The 17,973-nt window shown below is 38.0% G+C and overlaps 11 protein-coding genes across 11 annotated transcripts; 6 read left to right on the top strand and 5 right to left on the bottom strand.

Annotated features, from left to right (window-relative positions):
- Window positions 1–59: 59 nt before the first annotated feature.
- On the top strand, window positions 60–1,719 carry Gasu_28700 (archaeal ATPase; the record flags this gene model as incomplete). The annotated part of the gene is made up of 2 exons (XM_005706108.1): window positions 60–1,192; window positions 1,238–1,719. Coding segments are annotated over 2 exons (1,558 nt in total), but the record flags the coding sequence as incomplete, so codon positions are not given.
- A 1,826-nt stretch (window positions 1,720–3,545) lies between these two features.
- Window positions 3,546–4,400, bottom strand: Gasu_28710 (uncharacterized protein). The gene is made up of 3 exons (XM_005706109.1): window positions 3,900–4,400; window positions 3,749–3,851; window positions 3,546–3,697 (listed from the first exon to the last, which is right to left on the bottom strand). Exons 1-3 carry the CDS (start codon window positions 4,290–4,292, stop codon window positions 3,591–3,593), a joined length of 603 nt encoding a protein of 200 aa, XP_005706166.1. The 5' UTR covers window positions 4,293–4,400; the 3' UTR covers window positions 3,546–3,590.
- Window positions 4,401–4,860: 460 nt separating this feature from the next.
- Window positions 4,861–6,971, top strand: Gasu_28720 (transducin family protein / WD-40 repeat family protein). Its single transcript, XM_005706110.1, has 5 exons — window positions 4,861–5,056; window positions 5,109–5,972; window positions 6,058–6,106; window positions 6,159–6,623; window positions 6,674–6,971. The coding sequence occupies exons 1-5, from the start codon at window positions 5,022–5,024 to the stop codon at window positions 6,896–6,898; spliced, it is 1,638 nt and encodes a 545-aa protein (XP_005706167.1). The 5' UTR covers window positions 4,861–5,021; the 3' UTR covers window positions 6,899–6,971.
- Window positions 6,972–6,985: 14 nt separating this feature from the next.
- On the bottom strand, window positions 6,986–7,920 carry Gasu_28730 (V-type H+-transporting ATPase subunit e). Its single transcript, XM_005706111.1, has 2 exons — window positions 7,663–7,920; window positions 6,986–7,598 (listed from the first exon to the last, which is right to left on the bottom strand). Exons 1-2 carry the CDS (start codon window positions 7,863–7,865, stop codon window positions 7,133–7,135), a joined length of 669 nt encoding a protein of 222 aa, XP_005706168.1. The 5' UTR covers window positions 7,866–7,920; the 3' UTR covers window positions 6,986–7,132.
- Window positions 7,921–8,180: 260 nt separating this feature from the next.
- On the top strand, window positions 8,181–10,161 carry Gasu_28740 (2-oxoisovalerate dehydrogenase E2 component (dihydrolipoyl transacylase)). The gene is made up of 7 exons (XM_005706112.1): window positions 8,181–8,529; window positions 8,588–8,679; window positions 8,733–8,822; window positions 8,872–9,065; window positions 9,115–9,348; window positions 9,397–9,601; window positions 9,665–10,161. The coding sequence occupies exons 1-7, from the start codon at window positions 8,268–8,270 to the stop codon at window positions 10,031–10,033; spliced, it is 1,446 nt and encodes a 481-aa protein (XP_005706169.1). The 5' UTR covers window positions 8,181–8,267; the 3' UTR covers window positions 10,034–10,161.
- Window positions 10,162–10,200: 39 nt separating this feature from the next.
- Window positions 10,201–11,295, top strand: Gasu_28750 (RNA recognition motif (RRM)-containing protein). The gene is made up of 2 exons (XM_005706113.1): window positions 10,201–10,826; window positions 10,875–11,295. Exons 1-2 carry the CDS (start codon window positions 10,254–10,256, stop codon window positions 11,229–11,231), a joined length of 930 nt encoding a protein of 309 aa, XP_005706170.1. The 5' UTR covers window positions 10,201–10,253; the 3' UTR covers window positions 11,232–11,295.
- Window positions 11,296–11,300: 5 nt separating this feature from the next.
- Window positions 11,301–13,330, bottom strand: Gasu_28760 (RNA polymerase primary sigma factor). The gene has a single exon (XM_005706114.1). It carries the CDS (start codon window positions 13,149–13,151, stop codon window positions 11,346–11,348), a length of 1,806 nt encoding a protein of 601 aa, XP_005706171.1. The 5' UTR covers window positions 13,152–13,330; the 3' UTR covers window positions 11,301–11,345.
- Window positions 13,331–13,420: 90 nt separating this feature from the next.
- Window positions 13,421–13,991, top strand: Gasu_28770 (uncharacterized protein). The gene is made up of 2 exons (XM_005706115.1): window positions 13,421–13,565; window positions 13,627–13,991. Exons 1-2 carry the CDS (start codon window positions 13,527–13,529, stop codon window positions 13,915–13,917), a joined length of 330 nt encoding a protein of 109 aa, XP_005706172.1. The 5' UTR covers window positions 13,421–13,526; the 3' UTR covers window positions 13,918–13,991.
- A 79-nt stretch (window positions 13,992–14,070) lies between these two features.
- Window positions 14,071–15,801, top strand: Gasu_28780 (serine/threonine protein kinase). The gene is made up of 2 exons (XM_005706116.1): window positions 14,071–15,672; window positions 15,719–15,801. The coding sequence occupies exons 1-2, from the start codon at window positions 14,185–14,187 to the stop codon at window positions 15,722–15,724; spliced, it is 1,494 nt and encodes a 497-aa protein (XP_005706173.1). The 5' UTR covers window positions 14,071–14,184; the 3' UTR covers window positions 15,725–15,801.
- Window position 15,802: 1 nt separating this feature from the next.
- Window positions 15,803–16,760, bottom strand: Gasu_28790 (uncharacterized protein). Its single transcript, XM_005706117.1, has 2 exons — window positions 16,648–16,760; window positions 15,803–16,592 (listed from the first exon to the last, which is right to left on the bottom strand). The coding sequence occupies exons 1-2, from the start codon at window positions 16,682–16,684 to the stop codon at window positions 15,844–15,846; spliced, it is 786 nt and encodes a 261-aa protein (XP_005706174.1). The 5' UTR covers window positions 16,685–16,760; the 3' UTR covers window positions 15,803–15,843.
- A 79-nt stretch (window positions 16,761–16,839) lies between these two features.
- Window positions 16,840–17,970, bottom strand: Gasu_28800 (BET3 vesicular transport protein). Its single transcript, XM_005706118.1, has 6 exons — window positions 17,854–17,970; window positions 17,712–17,800; window positions 17,618–17,659; window positions 17,404–17,564; window positions 17,280–17,348; window positions 16,840–17,226 (listed from the first exon to the last, which is right to left on the bottom strand). The coding sequence occupies exons 1-6, from the start codon at window positions 17,943–17,945 to the stop codon at window positions 17,104–17,106; spliced, it is 576 nt and encodes a 191-aa protein (XP_005706175.1). The 5' UTR covers window positions 17,946–17,970; the 3' UTR covers window positions 16,840–17,103.
- Window positions 17,971–17,973: the final 3 nt, after the last annotated feature.

Here is a 17,973-nt window from a genome sequence, read left to right on the forward strand (position 1 = left end):
CGTTCGAATGGTGGACATGGAACCCTCCACCTAGTTCCACTCTTACTAGATATACTAAGGATTCCTTCCGATCAATATCTTTTGTTGGCATTNGANGAAGTTGGTGTTTTGGATACGAATGGAATTCTTTTNGAACTGGAGAAGAANGACAAAGGTGTGGTTCGACCTTACAANGACTTTTTCGGTATCATNAGTCAATTGTGCAAAGAACCCGACTTGTTTTTTATAGTTGTTGGGAAAAGCAAGGGTTTAAGTATNAAGAANGATGTGGCTTTTGGGCTATCAAGAGTTATATTACATTTTATCCCTTTATCACCTTTGGACGCTTCCAGTATCGTNGAATTCCTNGAAAAGAGTCTTCTAAAGACACCTACTCAAGTTCCAGTTTGNAATGTCTTATGNAGTTCTTCATTTTCAGTAAANGAATTGGCAGATTCGTTATTGGAATGTACAGGTGGAGTTCCTGGTTTGTTGACTCGTGCAGTGAATATGCTTTTGAATTATGTGGAAATGAGAAACCAGCCTTTCATATCGAAAGAAGAATGTTTGACGTGTATGAANGACTACGATTTCCGAAGAATTTGTGCNGAACCATTTTTGGAACGAATATTGAATTTGGACGAGGANAGAAAAAGTGTTTTNGATATACTTTTGATGATGGCACTTTATCGTATACCGTTTCAAGTAGANGACATATTGACATCGGAGTCTTATCTATTNGATGCAGTCACNGAGATGGGATTATATCGATATCCTATNGACCAGAATACTTTCCAAATTCTTATTCCGAAAGTATTTGTTGTAATCTTCAAGAACGACCCTTCCATATCTTCTTTGGAAAAGATACTTCTTGGATCACTNGATGTAGAACCAGTAGATTGTTTCTTCTATTCAAAGTGTCGTGTATTNGAAGGAATTGTTGCTTTACGACTAGTTTTGATGTTGTCTTCAAAGAATCGAAANGAGTTGAGGGAATTGTTGGGTCAATTGTCTCTGATATGGAAACAAATGAAACTTCCAATCAGTACAATATCACCTATTCACTATATGAAGTCTGTTGTNAGTTCNAGAGAAACAAGAAGNGAATCGAACAAGAGTCGAAGAACTTTTGCCAGTACNGAATGGAANAAGATTATTCGAGAAACACTTTATTTAGAGACTATTTACATTCCTTTGGACGCTACTTCTCATAGTCCTGATATTATATTCCAATTATAATCTCCTGTGGAACCCAAAGTTCTTACTGTTGGAGTTGCTTGNAAAGGACGTTGGAAGTCGGAAGGAATTGGCTGGTCAGATATTATAGANGAAGCCAAGAAATTTTTAGATCCTGTTTANGATCAAGTCTTATCCAGTGCAATGGATTATCATCATTGTATGCTTATTATTGTNAGTACAAAGTTATCATTGAATGTTTCNAANGAGTTGGGNAATCAGAGTCGTTGTTACTCCAGTGGAATGTTTATNAGAAANGATTCGTTCAAAGTACCNGANAATTCNGAACTTGTTATTCTTTGNGAAAGAGATATGGAAATGCTGATNGACGACGAAATATTGAATGGACTNGAAAGAGCATTTGGTGTTTCTCANAATCCTACTTTTTGGGATTTTGGATTAGATTTACTNGANAGAATCCGNAACAGTTTCTTAAGTTGGCAATAGATTCTAACTCAATCCTTCCCTTTGTTTTGAAGAGCAAATAAACTTTTTTTTGTATGTTTGAAACTTGGTTACATCTTACTTTTTGCCTCTTTGGAGACCTTACAGTCTTCCTTGAAAAGAGTTTATTAGCTGGCTGACAGGGCTGGTTCACAGTAGTTCATTCTTATCTAGCCATTTTACATGGCTATGTAATTGCATAATACATTCTGAATATTATCAATACTAAACATACGACAATTGTATTCAATAAGTTGAGTCATTTTTGGTGTCTATGACAATAGATTGGCTATTTTGAAGCAATTGTAGAAAACTTTGTTGGGAAAGGCTCTCAAGTCATGAAAAAGTCCGTATTGGAGAAACAGAAAACTCTATATGACACCAGAAAGAGCTTTGTCTTTGCTCCAATTGTTTTAGAATCTCACATTCTTTCTTCTCTTCTACGTATGGATTGAATATTTGTTGACATTGAAGAGCTTCTAAATTGTTTCGATTTTTCAACATAATATCAGAATGAATGGCTTCACCGGTCTTTCTCAAAAGAGTATCGGATAAGTTTATTACCCAAACAAATTGCTATTGAAGCTTGAGACGTAGATGATGACTCCGACTTGAGCAATGAAAAAATTATGCTACAAACAAGTTTTTCCAGGAAAGATACAAAACAAGACTGAAATTCTAGGATTGTCTCTTGAAGAGGAAACTATTAAAGTTTCTCAAACAAATCTTTATCCGTCAGAGACCCAATATGATTGAGCACCCAGGTTTCCAGTGATGAAAACATAGCATTTACGTTGCTGAGTCTTCAACTATGTTAGGTTTGATAGAACCACAAGTTTGTTGGCAAGACATTGCAGATTTGCACCACAACACTTTCGTTGCAAACCTCGAAGATGGAAGCAGATGAAACTTGGTTGAATCAACCGGAAACCGCTTTGTTTTCATATTAACAGAATAGAAAACATTTTGCGATAATCTTTAACTTGTTTCAATTTTTACTCAAATGTGAGCGTTCAGTTTGCCATACATTGGGATGAATTGGCAAAACATAACTTTTATCACTTTTTGGAGATTTCCTATTTTCTCACTATAATATCGACGAAGGTCGAATGGCCGCAACCTGTAGTGGAAACCTAACACCTAAGAAGCTTCTTGAACATTCAACTTTATTCTCTTTTACTTCCTTCCCTATTCATCCTTTCTTCTGAAATTGAGATTTTAAGTCACTCTTTAATTCCTTATTATTTCCTTCCTTATCAACTAGTAGTATTTGTGAATCACCAAGTTTCTTTGTTGAGAGGGTTTCTTGAAAGTTTAGACAGTTATTGGTACAATGACAATTTGTTCAAAAGAGATGTTTCTTCTAGATGAGAAAATAGTTGGTAATATTGTCAATTGTTAGGAGAATGAATACGAAATTGTATACTCTTTTTAAACAGTGGAAAGGACAGCTAATCGAGTATAAACTATCTTTTGCTTGGTAATTGTTAAACAATTCACGTTAACTGTAACCAAAACTAATTAAAAACATACACTAACGATAGAGTTATCTCAAACTTTTAAAAGACCTTGGTGAGAAAAAGATTTGCTCTGAAATAATATTGAATAACGAAATATACATCCATTCCATAACGTGTGTCATCATATCCAAAGGAGCTTATGTTTCTCTTATTGTTATACAAACTTACTTTTCAGTAATATTGAAATTGTAATGGTGATAAAGAATCTCTTTGAAGTCTAGTCAATAGTTTATTCATCATTAGAACTATCCTGTATTGCAGCTTTAGCATCCATACCGAAGCTGAAGTGATGATCGACTATGAGTTGCTGGTGAAAGAGGTCTTTGAACAAGTTGCAGATATGTGAATGAAGACACTTCACTGCCTTGCACTAAGGAAACTTTGACGCATAAAAACATAGTCATTTATTAATCACATTGGAAACGATTTATTGTCAAACCCAGCTGGTCGCTTAGGCTCAGGTCTCGCCCATGACTGTGGACCTGCACCTCTATTTGGTACTTTAAGCAATATATCCCCTATAAAAATGAGTGAGACAGGACCTTCACTTATGCGCAGTTTTCGCTTACCCAGAGTGACGCCAAGAGAAAAAGGGTTCGTTTTCTTCGATGGTCGAAACGCATCCCTACCACCTCTCTCCCGATTGCGAACCTTGGCTAAAAATTTCGGCTCCTAGTCCAGACGATCAAAAAAAGGCTTCAGGAAAGAACAGTCTCTCACCTTTGGTACGACTTCATCTTCGACACTGCGAACACCTCCAGCCCTTTGCCTAGCAATTCTTTCAGCTACACCAGGAGCCTCTATCGACCCTTGCCCTTGACGAGCCAAAAGATTCCCCTTGTCCGATGTAGAGCTTTTGAAGACTAGTGGGAAACTCCATAAGTAGTTTTTATCGTTGCTATGACATAAGTAGTCCAAGTCGGACCACGCTTTTGCAACGGAAGCAACTACACCAAAAGGAACAGCTATTCCAAATGACCCGACCACGTTGATAGCAAACGACATAGAACTAACAAATTCTGCAGGTATCACGAAATCTCCGCAACCCGAGGAATCGATGATAATCAATATGATGCATTTGAGTCCACTAGTTTTCCGGGTACGAATAATCATATTGGTTTAGACTACTATTGTACGAATGCGAGGTTTTTGAAAACTAAAAATGAATTCAAGTTCTTTTTATGCTATCAAGTGTAAACCTTGGCGTCTAAACAATGAGCAAATGACCGCAGAATCAACCCGAAAGGAAGGAATGGAATATATATTCGTGAGTTTTCTGCTTCAAGCTATGAAGTGAAGGATGCGCTCTAAACCTATCCTAGAGCCTATTCAAAACCTTGAAAGCGTCTCTAATAGAAATATTCCTGGTTCCTTTTTGAAGAACTTTATTCTCTGCTTTTCGAAGGTACAGAATATGACTGGGACTATAGTTTTTCTGTACTTGAATAACTCGGGCAATCTTTTAACTGTAGTTATACTCTTCTTGGTAAAGATTCAACACGTGTACAACTTTGCAACATGTTGGCAACTCTTTGACATAGGGCTGAAACGATAATGGAAATTTGAAAAATATCGGTCACCCTAGCCAGTATTTTTCAACTAGACAACAGAAGACTGTTTATATATATATATATATATATGTATGTGTGTGTATGCAAGAAATCAGACACCAACTCGAAGAGTCTCATTGAATAGGATAATTTATTCGCATTTTAGCAATTTGATATGCTCAACAATGGCACTAAGACGTAATGTAGATTTGCCGCCAAACCGACCGTTTCACTTTTTGATTCAGGAAAAGAAATTGATTGTGCATAGATTTTCTGTGAATCTTTACAAGTAATGAGAAAATTTCGTACGAGTTTATATCAAAAACGGTACTGGCGTGTTAATTTTTTTAAACTTACTGTGAAACTAAACAAGCTAAAGCATTTCGAGATTTTTTATCTTTGCTTTAATAGGCACCTTGGTTCTCTTTTCCGTCGTATCCAAGTTAGGAAATAACCTTCAGCTCAAAAATAGAGATTTATTGAGTGAATTTCCTACTTTATTGGAGAAATATAGTGCAGAATCCCAAGTCTTGATAGACTTTTTACAAAAAGGAGCCAGGGGTCTACAAGATTGGAAGCAAAAACAAGCCAATGATGCAATAGTGCAAAACCCAAAGGATAATAATGATCTTCCAAGAAACAATATTCAAGCCTTGCTTGAAGACAGCAGCACATCGGAAGTGTCTTCTAGTACAGAGCTATACTTGAAGGAACAACAAAGTAGTGATGAGACTAGTCAAACAAAATCCACTGAGAAACATCAAACTACTTCAAATGAACAAACAAGCACTTCTGAAGATAAAATATCACTCGAAGTTGAAAAGGCAGAATACTGGAATCAACTCTATAAGACCAATACGGACAAAGAAGAGTCGAAAAAACAATTACAAGAAGAAGATCACAAAGTAGATGTTGTCCAAAAAGACCTTCAGTCGAATTCACTTCCAATTACTGAATCAAAAGCTCTTGACTCACCTCTAGTCTCGCAACAGGATCAGAAACAACAAGTTACCAAAGGTAGACAGGTCAAGATGGACAATTTAGTGAATGAAGGAGACTCTCATCTTGAACATTTACTTGAAGCCAGCAGATTACAAGCAAAATTCGGCGACTGTGACAATTTTCCAGTACAGCAATCCAACTTACCTGAAGACATAAGGCAGACTTGGTGTCAAATGAGAGGTGTCGATAAGGACTCCGTTCAGTGGGGAATTCAAAGATTGGAAGAAATGTTGAGCTTATCGTAATGATATAAACGTGGTTATGAAACGTTCTCGTTTTGTACAAAATACAGAAGCACAGTTGAGTTTTTGTTCTTCACCTAATAGACACAGCTCTGCGCCTGAAAGTTTTTCCAAAATATCAAACAGTTCAAATGTCAGTCAAAATTGACGCGAGTTGACCAGCAAGGACTCATTTTCTTGTGTAGGGCGGTTCCTATATATTCTGTGCGTATTCCGGAATACTATGGTGCTTAAACGTAGTTCAATTGCGTTTTTTACAAATAGGCAAGCATGAAGACGCCTTGTCCGACGTGGCGTTTTGTCAAAACTCTACGGATTCAAGTAACTTTGTGATCAGCTGTTCTTTTGACGGCACGGTTTATCTTTGGGACTCTCGTGTCGTTCAGTCCTCTCCCATTCAAACTTTGAAAGTACCTCCTCCTGCTAATTGTGTGGCGTGGAAGGAGAACTCTGTGGCTTGTGGTTTCCAAGAAAGTGGTGGCTTGTTTTGGTGGGATTTGAGAAACCTTGGAGAGCCTTTGAACCTAGAAGAAAGTCATGCTGAGGCAGTTACACAGCTTTTATTTACGGAAGATGAAAAACTTTTTTCCTGTGGTGAAGATGGATATATATGTTCCTTGTATACCCAGAATCTTCCCGATGAAGACGAGGTATCTTTGTTTTAAGAATTGGGAATAATGATAATAATAGGTTAGAATAGGCTTTAGACTATGTTATTAATATTGGTTCGGCAATTTATCGATTTGGTTTGTATGAGTCCATGAATCCGAATTTATGGAGTATTACACGTACACAAGAGGTATATTGTTTTGACTTGGATACTTTGGATACCCACATCAAAGAATCAACGAGAAAGTCTTTTACACGCTGGAAACAAAGTAGAAGGATTAGGCAACATCGATTACTTTGTATCTTGCTTTTATGACGCTCTTGAAGGAAAGTTGTTTATTGGCGGAGGACTGGATAATGGTGACTTGTTACTACTTACTCAATATGAAGAAGCAAATACTTTAGTACCTTTTGTATCCCTAAACAAAGGACATCAGGATGTGGTACGCGACTTTGTATGGAACACTGCCAGTCAAACTATCACAAGTGTTGGAGAAGACGGAAAAGTCTGTATTTGGAAGATAAACTTGGGAAAACGCTAAAATATAGATTATTTCCACAATTCGCTGTCACCGAAGAGCAAGTCACGGAGCTGTGGAAGATTCTGTTGATAAGCTGTTTCTAATCTTGCTTCGAGAGTATTATTACAAACTATCTTCCCTCCGTGACTGGAAACGATGACTCCCCCTATGCTGGTTTTAGGAAGAAAGCTTTCTCTATCTATCTCTGCTTTCACTTGTTGACCGCCACTTGTCTTTAAACCACCTTCAAGAGCTTTTTTGGTTGCACTCTCCACCAAACTCAAGTCTTCTTCGTTACTGGTTATGGATACATCTGCGTCGTCCAGGGTAAGAAAAGACTGCTTGAGAAGTTTTTCAAGTAGTTTTTTATAACTTTCTTTGTCCCCCCTAGCCTTTGAGAGTTCTCTCTCAACACCTTCATATATTTCCCTCAAGATGTCTTCCCTCTGTTTCAATATTTCTAGTCTGGAGGCGTTCAACTGAGTAGAATAGGCACTAGTCGTAGAAAACAAAAATACTGAGACACTAGAATATTCCGTAAACAACACACTAGGCTTACACTTTTAGTTTAGATTCGATTTGCTTGAACTTCTTCTCGTATTCGGAACGGATTTGTGTTTTTGCAGCTTCCACTGCACTCAGTTTTCGGGCGTTGAATTCTTCTTCTGCCTTGACACGTATTTCGTTTGCCTTTTCTTCAGCTTCTTGTCTAATAAAAGACACCATCTGCTGAACTTGCTGTCGAACTTGTGAGTCGTTCATCTGTTGGTTTGGTGAATCAAACAATTCTTTCCCAAAAGAGAAATGCGATAGATGATGATACGGAATGGAGCTGTCAGTGTTACATAAGAGTTAATATTTGAATAGAGTTAATATTGAATTTTTTTTATTTATGTCTATTATGTGGGAATGTATATCTTATTTGGAAAAAATCATATAAGCATACAATCCACTGTTTATCAAGTGAATAGGACTAAAAGATGGAAAAGGTTTATATGGCTCAAGACCTGTAAAATTTTCATACATTTCGGTCTTCTGATGAGTATTGTTTTTTTTCTTATTTAGGTATAAAGCTATTGACAATATGCCAAGTCGTTACATTCATCTGTGGACTAGTAGACTGTCTATTGGGGAAAGGTCATCCAAGGAAACGCCGACCGTGTTATGTCTGTCATATCCAAAAACACGATAATTATTCGAAACTTTTATACTCACTTGAAAAACATCAGACTTGCAGCATATGGTTTCACGTTACGCAAGCACGATGCGTTGAACTCCCTGTCGATTGCTTTCAATCGAACCAACAGAACACAAGGCTTTATGTTGGTTCCTCTTGGAAAGCAAACGCTACAGCCTTTATCTAGTCAGGCTTCTAAAGTGGAAAATATGCAAAAAATTCCTTTCCCGCTAGCTGATATTGGAGAAGGTAGGATAGCTGTTAAAAGTACTGTGAAGATAACTATGGACCTACTCGGAACCCATAGGTATAACAGAAGTTGAAATACTTCGTTGGTTTGTAAAAGATGGACAACAAGTAAAGCAATTCGACAAAATTTGTGAGGTACAAAGTGACAAGGTAGGTTTTTTTAACGTTGTCTATCGCTGACAAGTCAAGATGGCGTTTCTCAGGCAACGGTAGAAATAACTAGTAGATACGATGGAGTAGTGAGAGATGTTCAGTACAAAGAAGGAGATATTGCAAAGGTTGGAAAACCATTGGTAGGTTCCTTCAGTCTACCTGGAGATCGATGAGTCTTAATTGCAATAGTGCTTCATTGAAAGTATTGCTGCAGAAACTATGAGGCATGTCCCGGAGACTATCGAAATGAGTCCACTAGCAAATATAGAGAAAGACAAGGAAAATGCGGAAGTAATGAGAGATTTTGAGAAAGTTCTAGCCACACCAGCTGTTAGAAGAATAGCAAGAGAACACAAGATTGATCTTTCCAAAGTTCCAGGAAGGTTAGTTCTCCTTTGCCAAGAGTTTTCTCATTTCTTATTCAAAGAATAGTGGCAGTAATGGTCGTGTCTTGAAAGAAGATATTTTAGCTTACATTGAAAAGCAACAAGTACCGTTAAAAGAAGAATCTAGCTCTGGTGTTTCTTCTCAGGAAGAACAACGACGAATAGAACCCATTCGAGGTCTTCGAAGAGCAATGACCAAAACAATGACTGCCTCGCTATCAGTGCCTCAACTGACTCTGGGTGAAGAAGTTGTCATGGATCGACTCATAGATATTCGAAGGTGAGAACAACATTTAAACAGTCAGGATAATTCGCTTATTGTTTGTAGTGGATTAAAATCAACTGCAGAGAAATTGGGTGTTCGTCTTACGTATATGCCATTCTTCATCAAAGCAACTTCATATTGTTTGAGTCGTTTTCCTATCTTAAATTCAAGTGTGGACGCAAATTGTGAAAATATTATTTATCATCGTCATCACAATATTTCCATTGCAATGGATACTCCTGTGGGTCTTACGGTCCCGAATATCAAAGTAAGTCGTCAACTATAGTGGAATTCTTGACTTGTGTGAAATATTGAACGAAATACTTTAAAGTATGTAGATCAAAAGTCCATTCTAGAAGTAGCAAAGGACTTGCAAGTATTAATGGACTTGGCAGAAGCTGGACGTCTTGGTGAAGAGCAACTAAAGGATGGTACTTTTAGTATTTCCAACGTAGGAGTTATTAGTGGGACATATACAGCTCCCGTAGTATTCGTTCCGCAAGTTGCCATTGGAGCATTTGGAAGAACAAGAATGATACCTGTAGTGGATTCGAATGGACATGTCAAAACTGCTCATGTTATTACTGTTTCGTGGTCAGCTGACCATAGAATCATAGACGGTGCAACTATTGCAAGGTTTTCTAAACTGTGGAAATCCTGCATTGAAGAACCCGAACAACTGTTATTATACTTTAAATAAATTGCATTAGAGTCGTCACAGAAGCCTATTGTATGCGATAGAGTTGATTCTGCTTCGTATGTTATGCGTTATCATATACTGAATCATGTAGAAACAGATGCTGTTGTCTTAGATTTTTTAAAAATGTAACTATATTTGCTGTAGCTAACCAAAAGGAAATGGATGCGCAGCTAAGAATTGGGAATCTTTTGAAATTCTTTTGTTGTTTGGGTCACTGAAAATGACAGAAGAGCCATTCCCGCCAAAAGGTTCTGCACACAGAGCTGTTCTAGTAAAAAACCTTAGTCCAGAAACCAAGGAAGATGGTTTAGAAGATTTCTTCTCGTTTTGTGGAAAGATTACAAACATTAAAGTTCGTGAGTCGCAACACCCAAGTGAAGAAGAACAAGGACAACAATTGCCCCCTTCAAAGGAGGCTGTGGTAGTCTTTGAATCTAGATCTGCCCAACAAGTTGCTCTTTTATTGAATAATGCTGTGCTTAACGAAAGGCATATTACAGTTACAAAAGCACCAGAGGACTGGAATGCAGTAGGTGCTACTACACAGTCGCAAGCCAACTTGGAAGAGACAACCCAGGAACAGGTACCACGCTCACGTTCCTCCATGGCAGAGGCATTTTCAGAGTCTTTAAGAGCACTTGCGGATGACGTAAAAGACCTCAACGAAAGACATAAAATACTTGAAACAGCGAAAGAATTGAGCGCTGCTGCAAAAGAACAAGCAAGTGTTGCCAGAACCAAGACTTCGGAGCGTTTTGAAGAATTGGATGCAAAGTATCATATACGTGAAAAAGTAAGTTTTTGCTTAGAGTGGCCATTTTATTTTTACGTTTTATATTAGTTTGCGGACGCAGCAGATAAAGGAAAAGGTGCAGCTTTAGAACTTAATGAGCGTTTGCACATTTCAGAATATGCAAAGAAAGTGGCTACAGCTGGACGTGAAGTAGCAAGAGACATTGATAGTCGCTTTCAAGTAAGCGAACATGCCTCTAGATTAAAGCAAAAGGCAATGGAGAACGAAGGAGTCCAAGGCTTTTTGAGTGGAGTGAAGAGTTTATCAGCTAAGGCGACTGATTTATATCGCTCAAAGTTTGGTTCGAAAGGGAATTCGAATGCAGGAGATACTTCTAGCTCTGATCATGGAGAATACGAGTTGACGGAAACTCCGGCCAACTCAAGTGAGGAGAAAAACATATAATGCCTATGCAATATAAATATAAATATATATATATATAATATATATTAAACAAAAACTTGGATTAATTTGTACGAATTCATGCTTTTTACTTGACATGTTGAACATTTAATAAGTTTAACTGCTTATATAGTCACGCAGCATATGCCATACAGATGGATGACGTAGCTTTCTCAAGGCACGAGCTTCTATTCGACGAATACGACTAGTTTGTACACAGTAGTATGCACAAACTTCATCTATGCTTTTCATTCGACCATCGTCTAAACCGAATCTCATGCGAATGACTTCTCTTTCATATGGATTCAAAAGAGAAAGAGCACATTCAATATCATCTCTCATTAATGAATCAGCCATCATATGTTCAGGTGACACAGAGTCATCTGTTTGTACGGTATCTCCGAGGGTAAAGTCTCCAAGCTTGGGACGTGACCCATAAACGCCCTTGGAGATTTTGCCTTCTCCTTTGGAAGCAAATTGATCAGTGTCTCCTGTCCCTTTTGCTTTTATAGACCTATTCGTGGTTTGATGACCAAGGGGAGCGTCTAAAGAAACTGTGGCAGACTGGTTGGTATAAAGTTTCACATCCTGTAGACGCTGCACAGATATATCTAAACAGTCTGCAAGTTCAGCATCGGTTGGGTCTCTTCCCAAAGAACTAGACAACTCCAATCGGGCTCTGTAAATCTGAACAGAAAGGTCCGAAATTGTCGATGGAATACGAATGGGACGGGAAGTATCGGCAATGGCTCTCTGCATCGCTTGACGAATCCACCACATTGCATAAGTAGAAAAGCGAAAACCTCTACGATAATCAAAACGTTCTGCACCTTTTATAAGACCAATGGAGCCTTCTTGGATAAGATCTTGCATAGAAAGTCCTCTGTTCGTAAATTGTTTTGCGACGGAAACTACTAACCGAAGATTGGCTGCAACCAAAGACTCTCTGGCTCTTTGTGCTCTCAAAAGATTTCTAGTGAGTTCTTCTGATGACATATTCAACGACTTGGCCCATTCAACTCTATCCGGTTCTCTACCATACTGCTGTCGCAACTGTATTCGAGTTGCATTCCACAGCGCAAGTTTTCGAATCTCTCTAGCTAATGATATAACTTGATTCTCATTCAGAAGAGGAACGCTGCCAATTTCTTTTAAAAATGCACCCATAGAAGAACCCTTTTTGAACTGTTTTGTGGAAACAGTAGTTGGTCTATTCACGATACTTTCAATAAGCATAGCATCTTCCTTGGTAATAGCCATGGAAAGAATTTCTCTTTCTTGCTTTTCGAGATGTCGAATATCTTCTAAAGGAATATCTTCAAGGTTGTTGAGCTTTCGACCTTTTCGGGAAGAGCGAATCAAAGAATATCTTTCTGAAGGTCCTGAACTCGAAAAGTCATTCGCAAAGCTTTTATCAGAGCAATATTGAAGAACGTCTCCACAGCTCTCCAAGGAAAGAGCATTTTCTAACAACTCGGCATCAGTATAGTCTCGGTTTTGCAACTCGGAAGTTACTCTTTGTTTCTTCCTTGTAGATCCAGAATTATTTGAATTTGGAAGTTTTGGACGGTTACGAAGAGTCTCACTTTTAGTACCGACTATTGCCAAAGTGTCCCCTTTACTTAAGGTAGCCACTGCCAAAGCTGTTCGCGACTTTGCAGGATAACCTTTGCAAACGATGTCTCGTGTTGCAACCAGACTGGTGCTGTAAACAAAGCTGTTTTCTGTTTGTAAGTTGTATCTAGGACAAAAAAACCTTTGACTCCGGAAGCGTTCTCCACCCACACGAATTTCTTGTGCAATAAACAGCACTCTACTTGTTAGCAAAAGCGGATGGCTACAAAAACTACTACAGTCGACAGAAACTTTGCTATGTTGAAAAGTTAAAGGACTCCTGGAAAGCGGACAAATAAAACCGGACATATGTCCTTTCCTAACAATGCGGTTACTATCTTCCCAAACAGTCAATCAAAACTTCGCCAAACTATATGAAGGGTTCTTTTCAAAACTGAAAGAGGATGAAGCCAGAAAAACTATCCAACCAATTGTCTCAAAAACGCAAATGTCCTATAACAAAAAAATACCAACTCTTTGAGCTCAGTCCAAAATGGGATAAGAGGAGATTCGACTCAAGCTCTTTTAGACCACAAGCTATATACGCACCCTCATTTAAATGGATGAGAGAGGACAAAATTATCTAAAACAAATGATTTTGTTTATGAAGCACTCCACCACTTCTTTTTGGAGATGTTTTGACACATGAATATTTGTTTGATATTATTCTCAGACTTTTGCGTTATGGAAGAGCGGCTAATGAGTGCAGCTTTATCTTTTATTGTTTGTTCTAATAAGTAAAAGAGGCTATTTAGTAACCAACTTTTCTTGTTTGCATAAAAAGGAGTTATTTGGAATAGATTCTGTTTGGAGGAGCTTTTATCCTTGGCAAGCATATGAGAAAGACTTAAAAGTTATTCTTAAAGACAGAGAAAGGAAAAAGTTTGGTCCTCCTAGTGAAAAGCATACATTTTTAATACGAATCGTTGTACGTGTTGTTCTTCGTAAAGCCCTGTTTATTCCTTTGAGGTTTGTGAGAAACCACGAACTCTTATTATCAATGCTTGCTTCTTCAATAGTTGTTCATTCCCAATACCAAATATCTTCTAAATATATTATTCCTGGTACTAGCTAAGGCTTGATGTAGATAATAAATACAAAGGAATGTTACAAGTCTTCTAATCTTTAGATAAAAAGTTCTATTGATAGCGGAGAGTTTCCAAGTGGCAAAATTTGCTTCGGCCAAAAATTGCTACATTGCTTACGTGGAGCAACCGCAAATGTATCGTCGCGATCCGATCGGAGACAAAAATAGAAACAACGAATGATTCAATTTCTTTGGTTTGTGAAACACAGTTTGAGCTAGCAAACTTATAAGGGTGCAAGTGGAAACAAAACTCTTATGGCTCCAACGCAAAGGCAACCTTGCTTGGAAAAGGTACAAGAGAAGGAGCAACTGAGGAGGAAACAAAGGGTAGAGTGGGCTTGTCGGAGTCACGCAGTGTCCAGTATGTTAACAAAGAAATACCAACTTGACTGTTTACTGTCAAGAGGCTCCTCTGCAATAATACTTTCTGGCAAACGGTTACAAGACAACTTTCCTGTCGTGGTGAAGGTGATCAAGACTAGCTCTCTCACTGTGACAGACAGTGAATACTTGGAGACAGAAATATCAATATTTGATCAACTCATAAACTTGAGAAGAGCAAAAGGAACTCCTTCAGATATGGGAAGCTATCACGTTCTAAGCCCCATAGAAGTTATACGTGACCCAATCAACCAAAATGTCTATCTGATTTCCGAACATTTACAGGGAGGAGATTTATTCTCACGATTGGAGTCTATGAAAGGCTATTTAATGACTGAATCTGAAGTTTTATGGCTGCTGAGACAAATGCTAAGTGGCTTATGTTTCTTGCATCGTTTGGGAATTTCTCACAGAGATGTCAAATTGGAAAACTTTGTCTTTGTAGAAACACCCAGCAAGAACAGTTATGACTCAGTTCTGAAAATTATTGACTTTGGTTTGTGTCATTGGAACCAATCATACCCTAAGAACAATGGAGAAGATGTCATCCGCTGTTCGGAAGCTGTAGGAACCTTACATTATGTGCCTCCTGAAATTGTAAAGGAGAAAGATTATATTCCTGAGAAAGTTGATTCTTGGGAACTTGGCGTAGTTGCCTATGCCTTGATTACTCAAAAACTTCCATTTGATGACTGGGATGATAATAACGTTTTTTCTAAGATTTGTACATTGCCTCCCAATATGAGGACACCTTGCTGGGACCGCATATCTCTTGGAACTAAACAACTCATTGCTCAACTACTTATAAAAGATGAGTCCAAGAGAATCTCCTGTGAAGAAGCTTTTCAAAGAGTGGAAGCTTTGTTAGAATCCATAGGAGCTCCTCATGGAGTCGAAGCAGATAGGCTAATAAGAAACCTGAGTCATAAACAAATGGTTCAAGAGAACACTGCTCGTTCAGAAAAGCCCCCCGAAAATACTGATCTATTAAACAACAACGAGTCGTTATCTGGGAAGAATACTAAACAGGATAAGATACAAAACTCAGAAACTACCGTGGCATGTCAACCTGTTATGAATTGGCAAAGTATTTTAACCTTTTTCAGACGGTCTCGGCGCTCCTCTGGAACCAAACCTGAACCAGCATCTCGTAGCTTTGATATTTTGGCTTGGAAGTCTCAAATTCGAGACAAATTGAAAAACTCCTCGCCACTTAGGCGTAGACAGGCTGCAGTGAATGAGAATGAGAATCAGAGAGTTGCAAACCAAACTCGTCATCAATCAGTTCCTAACAATAATTCCCAGTGTAATTCAAACCAGAAAACAAGTCGACCTTCAATCCTGCTTCGAGAAAACAATTCAGTTGTCAACCCAAAATCACGAGTATCAAATACTGCTAGTCCTTTAGTCATGACTGATGTATATCCATGTAATGTAGCTAACTCATCCAAAACACTGTATTCTAGTGTTGTCTCTGTTTTGTAATAAAAATATTGTAATGCAACCTTTCATTTTATTAATCTTTTGACAAAGTTATATAGTTTCCAAGTTTTCTTGTATTCTGTTCAAAGCTGCTCTAATAGCAGAAATTTCTCTCTGGTGTTCCTTCAACATCGAGGAAATCACGGAAATATCTTCCACGAGGTCATAGGTATCCAAGCTGTCGGCAGAATCCATATGTGACAAGTGCAAGAATCTTCCGGAACCTTTCATGAGTCCACCACTTGAAGAGTTTTGTAGAAGAAGAGAACCAGTCTTTCTGCCTTTGGATGCAATTCCAACATCTCTTTTTGAGTTCTTTTTTTGTCCTGAAGAGCGAAGTACCGAACGTAAATTGTGTCGGTGTCTTGGATCAACGTTTTCATCATCTTCTTCTTCTTTTTCTTCTTTCTTGTGAACGTCTTTATGCATTTCTGTATCAATCGGAGTTTTTTCGTTGTTCTTGTGACTTGGTTGCAACACTGCGACAGGAGACGATTCTTCTAAAGCGTTGTTTGCTTTTGGATTTTCGGCAGTTTGTGAAGATGGAACTTGACTAGTCTGAGAAGCAACACCTTGTTCATTTTCATTCGTTGAAGACTCTTCATTTGTTTTTTTGGAATTGTCTGGTGCTCGGTATGCTCCAGCTGAAAGAAATGCTTCATGAAAATGTGGCTTGCAAAAAAGGACTCCATCTAGCAAAGTATAATTTCCGAGACTAAGCTTAACTTTACAAGTGGAGCAACGAAAGCAGCCGATATGATATGCCTTGTTTTCATCAACGGTCACTTTTTCGGCCATATCTATTCCCGATAGGACCACTTCAGTAAAGGAATATTGAAATAAGAATCAACTTACACACGGCTTTATGACAATTTTCGCATTTAGGATCCATCGAGGAAGAATAGTTTGAAAGGTAGTCACAAAAAAAGCTTGTACAAATAAGAAACGATTTAAAAGAAATTTAATTTTGGATGACTGGCATTCTTTTGAATACGACCTCGAAGAAAAATGCTGGTGAATAGAAATTTTCTTACGACGTGGCAATTCCTTAATTTTGTCATTTTTCTTCGTCCAAGATCGGCCCCCCCCCCCCATTTGAAAACATTTGAAATTGATTGATAAGGAAACGGTGTATGAATATCAAAGATGCAAAATGTTGATAGCATGATTTTCCTTTTAAAAGAGACCGTATCACCGTACATTTAAACTTGAAAGGTTCGAACTAAAACAACAAATAGTATAAAACAGCATTGAAACCGAAGCAACAAATATGCTTTATATAATCATTTTTATATCATTTCATATTTCAAACTACTCTTCATCATTCCAAGGCACTTGTTCTTGTAGCATTTCCTTGAATCTTATGTTAATTTCGTTGGTATCATCGCCTCTCAACTGGTCCTTTACAAATTCGCATTCTACGATAATCTGAACCTAATTGTATAGTTTATTAAAATTGCATTCTTCATTTACTTCTTAATGTATACCATTTCCAATGCGCCACGAATAACTCCACATAGTAGATTGGAATAGAATAATGAATGAGTATATTCTGGCTGAAAAAACAATCCATTTCATTGGTCACTAACTTCATAAAGACAAACGACTTACAGGGAGTTCAACATATTCAGCTAGCGGATTTTCATCAAAAATAATGCTGCAGCTGTTATGCTCGCTGTTCCAGTTGCTTACGGTGGCACGGATTCCAAGGAACATTTTGAAAGCCACTCTGCTTATTATTTCTGCAGACTCTTCAAACGAGGAACAATTACCTGTGTTGTTGTTTAGCACTTGAACCTTCCAAGAGAACTAGATAGACTCCTACTTATTCCAGACTTTGCGAGGAAGTCCTCAATCAAACGGATGCCTTGTACACAAGAGGATGAATAGATGGGTTTAAACTGTGTCAAATAACAAACCAATATTATAGCCAAGCTTTTCCAGTTCTTTGTTGACTTGATCCGGTTCTTCGAAATCCTTTATGATTTCCCGCACAAAACTTCCATAACTGGCACAACTCTTGAGCCCAAATAGCTGCGTATGTCCATTTATTCTACTTACGTTAGAGCCACCAAGTCAGCACTCACTTTTTCAGACTTGGCATATGCGGCATCTCCCAACTTGTTCCACGTCGAAGCACGACTTGAAGACATCCAATGACAACAACTTGTTACAATTGTA

The sequence above is a fragment of the Galdieria sulphuraria genome, assembly GCF_000341285.1.
Source record: "Galdieria sulphuraria unplaced genomic scaffold scaf_22, whole genome shotgun sequence".
NCBI lineage: Eukaryota > Rhodophyta > Bangiophyceae > Galdieriales > Galdieriaceae > Galdieria > Galdieria sulphuraria.

Bases quoted from the DNA above. Each gene is read 5' to 3' on its own strand.
- Gasu_28710 (XM_005706109.1), bottom strand. From the start codon at position 4,292: ATGATTATTCGTACCCGGAAAACTAGTGGACTCAAATGCATCATATTG. The intron at 3,852-3,899 runs GTGAGAGACTGT...CGTCTGGACTAG, and splicing joins AAGATGAAGTCGTACCAAAG to GAGCCGAAATTTTTAGCCAA. The intron at 3,698-3,748 runs GTAAGCGAAAAC...TCATTTTTATAG, and splicing joins TTCTCTTGGCGTCACTCTGG to GGGATATATTGCTTAAAGTA.
- Gasu_28720 (XM_005706110.1), top strand. From the start codon at position 5,022: ATGAGAAAATTTCGTACGAGTTTATATCAAAAACG. The intron at 5,973-6,057 runs GTAATGATATAA...TTCACCTAATAG, and splicing joins GAAGAAATGTTGAGCTTATC to ACACAGCTCTGCGCCTGAAA. The intron at 6,107-6,158 runs GTCAGTCAAAAT...TTTCTTGTGTAG, and splicing joins AAATATCAAACAGTTCAAAT to GGCGGTTCCTATATATTCTG.
- Gasu_28730 (XM_005706111.1), bottom strand. From the start codon at position 7,865: ATGAACGACTCACAAGTTCGACAGCAAGTTCAGCAGATGGTGTCTTTT. The intron at 7,599-7,662 runs GTAAGCCTAGTG...TTCTACGACTAG, and splicing joins ATCGAATCTAAACTAAAAGT to TGCCTATTCTACTCAGTTGA.
- Gasu_28740 (XM_005706112.1), top strand. From the start codon at position 8,268: ATGTCTGTCATATCCAAAAACACGATAATTATTCGAAACTTTTATACT. The intron at 8,823-8,871 runs GTAGGTTCCTTC...TAATTGCAATAG, and splicing joins CAAAGGTTGGAAAACCATTG to TGCTTCATTGAAAGTATTGC. The intron at 9,349-9,396 runs GTGAGAACAACA...TATTGTTTGTAG, and splicing joins CGACTCATAGATATTCGAAG to TGGATTAAAATCAACTGCAG.
- Gasu_28750 (XM_005706113.1), top strand. From the start codon at position 10,254: ATGACAGAAGAGCCATTCCCGCCAAAAGGTTCTGCACACAGAGCTGTT. The intron at 10,827-10,874 runs GTAAGTTTTTGC...GTTTTATATTAG, and splicing joins AGTATCATATACGTGAAAAA to TTTGCGGACGCAGCAGATAA.
- Gasu_28760 (XM_005706114.1), bottom strand. From the start codon at position 13,151: ATGTCCGGTTTTATTTGTCCGCTTTCCAGGAGTCCTTTAACTTTTCAA.
- Gasu_28770 (XM_005706115.1), top strand. From the start codon at position 13,527: ATGGAAGAGCGGCTAATGAGTGCAGCTTTATCTTTTATT. The intron at 13,566-13,626 runs GTTTGTTCTAAT...TTGCATAAAAAG, and splicing joins GTGCAGCTTTATCTTTTATT to GAGTTATTTGGAATAGATTC.
- Gasu_28780 (XM_005706116.1), top strand. From the start codon at position 14,185: ATGGCTCCAACGCAAAGGCAACCTTGCTTGGAAAAGGTACAAGAGAAG.
- Gasu_28790 (XM_005706117.1), bottom strand. From the start codon at position 16,684: ATGGATCCTAAATGCGAAAATTGTCATAAAGCCGTGT. The intron at 16,593-16,647 runs GTAAGTTGATTC...TATCGGGAATAG, and splicing joins AAATTGTCATAAAGCCGTGT to ATATGGCCGAAAAAGTGACC.
- Gasu_28800 (XM_005706118.1), bottom strand. From the start codon at position 17,945: ATGTCTTCAAGTCGTGCTTCGACGTGGAACAAGTTGGGAGATGCCGCA. The intron at 17,801-17,853 runs GTAAGTAGAATA...GAGTTGTGCCAG, and splicing joins GCTGACTTGGTGGCTCTAAC to TTATGGAAGTTTTGTGCGGG. The intron at 17,349-17,403 runs GTAAGTCGTTTG...TTGTTTTTTCAG, and splicing joins CTGAATATGTTGAACTCCCT to CCAGAATATACTCATTCATT.